Source organism: Aplysia californica, unplaced genomic scaffold, assembly GCF_000002075.1.
Source record: "Aplysia californica isolate F4 #8 unplaced genomic scaffold, AplCal3.0 scaffold00684, whole genome shotgun sequence".
NCBI classification, from domain to species: Eukaryota; Metazoa; Mollusca; class Gastropoda; order Aplysiida; family Aplysiidae; genus Aplysia; species Aplysia californica.
Genome location: NW_004797954.1, coordinates 311,904 through 315,920, shown reverse-complemented (window position 1 = coordinate 315,920; position 4,017 = coordinate 311,904). Strand labels below are relative to the sequence as shown.

General features: G+C 47.3%; 1 protein-coding gene across 1 annotated transcript in view; it reads left to right on the top strand.

Annotated features, from left to right (window-relative positions):
* LOC118478563 (probable serine/threonine-protein kinase DDB_G0267686) overlaps positions 1-3,268 on the top strand; it is a 15,811-nt gene extending 12,543 nt beyond the window's left edge. Inside the window, exon 3 of the mRNA XM_035972413.1 lies at positions 2,111-3,268. Within this exon, the coding sequence (XP_035828306.1) occupies positions 2,111-3,268 (1,158 nt within the window). The remainder of the gene's footprint in view (positions 1-2,110) is intronic.
* The last annotated feature ends 749 nt before the right edge of the window (positions 3,269-4,017 follow it).

Below are 4,017 nucleotides of genomic sequence, written 5' to 3'. Positions count from 1 at the left end.
GGGGGGGAGCGGGGAATTGTGGGGAAGACTAATGAATGAGAAGACAGGACAAACTCTCTAGCTACACTTGATCCGTCTCATCCCTGGCCCCGTGGTCCATATTCCCTAAGCGATTGCCACAACTATAACAATAATAGCCCCCAACAATCACCCCGCCACTGGACCCTCACTGTCAATGGGGTGTAAGAGTAAAGTTTAATCCCAACTCCCCCCGCTCAACCAGCATTTCGGGGGAGCCGCGCGACTCGCATGGTGCGCGCCGTGGGTGCTCAGCGGTGTGCACGCACGCGCACGCACCAAGTGCTAAAACACCAGCATATGCCGCGTGGGTGAGCCAGCGGAGATCGGAGCGGTGTCGCACAAAATGACGCACGTGCAGCCGGGTGCACGAGGGACCACCAAGCGCAGCCAATCACAGGATCGGGTGGCCGTTTGTCCGACGAGAATTTCACTGGATGGCAGTTGATTAATTTTGATTTGATTTTTCTCGCCTTTTGTTGTCTTTGCGTTCTGACATTAAGATCGCCAACTGGCGGAGCGTATGTCCAGTGCCGTAAGCGAGAGGAACAGCTTCTGTCTGTTAGTTTTGTTTGATTTATCGTCTGCAACCTCTTCATTCATCACAAAGAGACGCCTCCTCTCCTGCCAACAAAAGCAAGGACACTCGCCAAAAGCACTTGTCATGGCTGAGCGTGAACAAACAAATAAACTGTTGAGTTCATTACAGCGACAAGGGAAGAAGATCACAGACACTCACAGATGGGCACAGTTCATGTACGCGTGCACGAAAATGTGTTCACTCAATAACGCGTGTTTGGTCGTTTGTTTGTTTTTTGTTTAGCTTTAGCTTTAGTAAGAGTTTTGCGGCACTTGCAGTTTAAAAAAGTGTCGTGTAAGTGATGCATATGAAAGGTGTTACGAGAGAGCAACATAGAAAGAAAAGAAGGGGAAGAGATGAGGACGATACAATTTTTATTTTTAAAGAAAAGAAGGAGCAAACAACCCAAAGCACCCACCGACCATCAACAATTCAGCTTTCACACTGATAAACATACCAGCGAAACAGTGGTATTGTATAGATAGAGGCAATTCAATCGATAGGAAGACATGCACTCTTAAGACACATACACAGACGTACAAAAATACTCGTACTCGTATACACACGGACCCACGTACGCACATGTAGTACTAGGGAAAGGAGAGAAAGAGAGAGGGGGCGGAGAGAGAGGGAGGGAGGGAGAATGAGAGAGAGAGGGGGAGGGAGAGAGAGAATGGGAAGGGGGGAGACATGGCAATTGCCTTGGATTTTTTTTTTTTTAATAAATCCTTTAAACATTTAACAGTTCGGTTGATAAAAAGTAGCGTGTTCCTAAAGAAAAGTACCAAAAGTCGCTAGAGACCATTTTGAGCTTTTTTCAGACTTAAGCAACCAAACACAGTTTGAAAAGAAAAACACTTGACAATAAAACGCTTTTAGGGGTCGTACTGTTATAAAAAGACAATACGAGATTAATGTTTTAAAGATTGTTTAGACTGTTTCAGTGGGTGGTTAGCGGGTTCTCTGGTCTGATATGGTTTGCTTCTTCTTTCCTATCAAACATCTATCGTCTGTTCCCCCCCCCCCTTTCTCTTTTGGTTTTGTTACTGTGTTGTAACACCTCTAATCTTCTGCACTTATATGACTTGGCGGGTGGTCTGATATGGTTTGCTTCTTCTTTCCTATCAAACATCTATCGTCTGTTCCCCCCCCCCTTTCTCTTTTGGTTTTGTTACTGTGTTGTAACACCTCTAATCTTCTGCACTTATATGACCTTATTGGGTTGAAAGTGCCGTAAAACACTTACTAAATCATAAACAAAGACTGTTTCATCATAACTCACCCACCACCCAATCATGTACATATTTTGTACATCGATTGATGTCATACTTCGACACAGACTACTACGTAAGTAGCACTGTTTTTCATCTCTTTTTTGGTGTTCCCGAACTCATGGTGTTACGTTATGACATTAAGACTCTCCCGAAATCAACTTTACTGGCATGTTCGCAAACGGAAACTACCCCAAAAAAGCAGAAAATAAACTTTAATTCTACTTGTTATTCTTTTCAGGCCACCTACGACTCAGGCGGAGCTCTTGCCGGAAGTCATTTCACTTCCGGTGCCTACTCTAACTCAGTGACGTCATCATCAGCCATGGCCGATATCAATATCCTGGCCGCCTCGTTCTCGCTCCCCATGCACGACTTCCAACCGGACGTGACGTCATACGGCGCCGAGGACTTGTCCCCCGACCACTTCTCCCCGGGCTACGACAACAGTCAGTCGAGCGTGATGAGCTTCGAGCACCCCCACCCTCCCCAAGGTGTTCCCCACGGCTACATCGACACCTACAACTTTGACAGCAGCTACATACAGCACAGAGAACTCTCAAAACACTCGCCCTTCGGAGCCAGCGTCGCACACAGCACTAGCAACAGCATGAGCATCGGTTCCAGCAACAACAACAATAACAACAATAACAACAACAACAACACGACCGCCAACAACAACAACACCAACACAGCTAACAGCAGCAACAGCGGAGGAGGTGGGGCCAACACTAGCGGGGACAGCAACAGCAGCGTGGCTCATGCAGCTGCTGCAGCTGTAGTGGCCGCTGTAGCATCCTCCGCAAACAGCATCATCAACAACAGCAGTGTCAATCTGAACACGAGCACGCCCATGTACCCTGACAACGTGTCTATCGACAAGTACACAGCCGTCCCCACCCATATGGTCGAAGACGTCTATGCCCCTGCGTTCCCCGGACACGAGGCTGACTTCTACTCACAGCAACAAAGGTACATGGACCCCTCCTCGAAGGGACACTTCGCGATGGAAGCCAGTAAAGTCTACCCGAAACACCCCTTTTCCGAAGGCAGCTCTCAAGAAGTAATTTTCCCCCAGCCTTCGTTAGCCTTTTCCGATCTTGACCAAAAGCCGCCACATCTGTACGGGGGTCATTCAGCATACGACACGACAGTGCCCGGACCTTACTGTGGCGAGGGGCCAGCGCTCTACCAGCCCTACCACCCGGCATTTTACGGGGGTCAGGGGGGTCACTGCCCTCCCGGGATGTCACCCTTCTCCGCCCCTGGAATGCCTCACCCTAACGCCTTCAGGAGTGACCTACCACTGCCCATGTCTGGCCATCACCCGTCTCATATGCACCCACACCACCGCCGCACCTCACTGACCATACCGACACCACCTCAAGCAGACAGGTAAACACACTCACCCGCATTCTATTTTGTGGTTGCTTATAAAGTTTGTTTTGTGTGTGTGTGTTTGTTGTTGTTGTTGTTGTGTGTTTTTTTTTGGGGGGTATATTCATTATCTATCATATTATGCGTTTGTTATTGTTGATTTGTTTGGGATTGATTTTTGTTGTTGTTGTTGTTTGTTTGTTTTGGGGAGAGGGGGGGGGATTTTGTGATTTTGGGTTTTTCTTTTGTGCTGGTGAATTCAAAGCCAAAGTTATGTTTTTAAATTGGGTTACAGTCTGACCTTTACTTCAACAGCAAGAGATCGCGTAAAACACCCCCTTTAATTTGTTGATATCTGTTTGAGGTAATGAGCACTAGTCTAGTGTACTTCTCGTCCTCTCAGTTTACAGACACAATGTCGAGACGACTTACTCATCGGTTAATATAGGTCTAATTTTCTCACCGCGGTATATGTCTAATAGAATTCTCTCAGCTCGGTTTATGTCTAATTCTCTCAAACAATAAATGCTCCTCGGGTTTTGCAACGAAGGATATCCTGTAGCCACGTGTCGCTTAAGCATGAACCGGGAGTTGATTAGGCAGCACGACATCCATGTCAGCGTGCTCTGCACTAGATAGAGCTTCCTCTGATCTGTTTGCTTCTTGTGTTACATGCTAGTGGACCCAGCTAAAGGTGGTTGTTCACACTCAGTGTCTCAATGTGTGTGTGTGTGTGTGTGTGTGTGTGTGTGTGTGTGTGTGTGTGTGTGT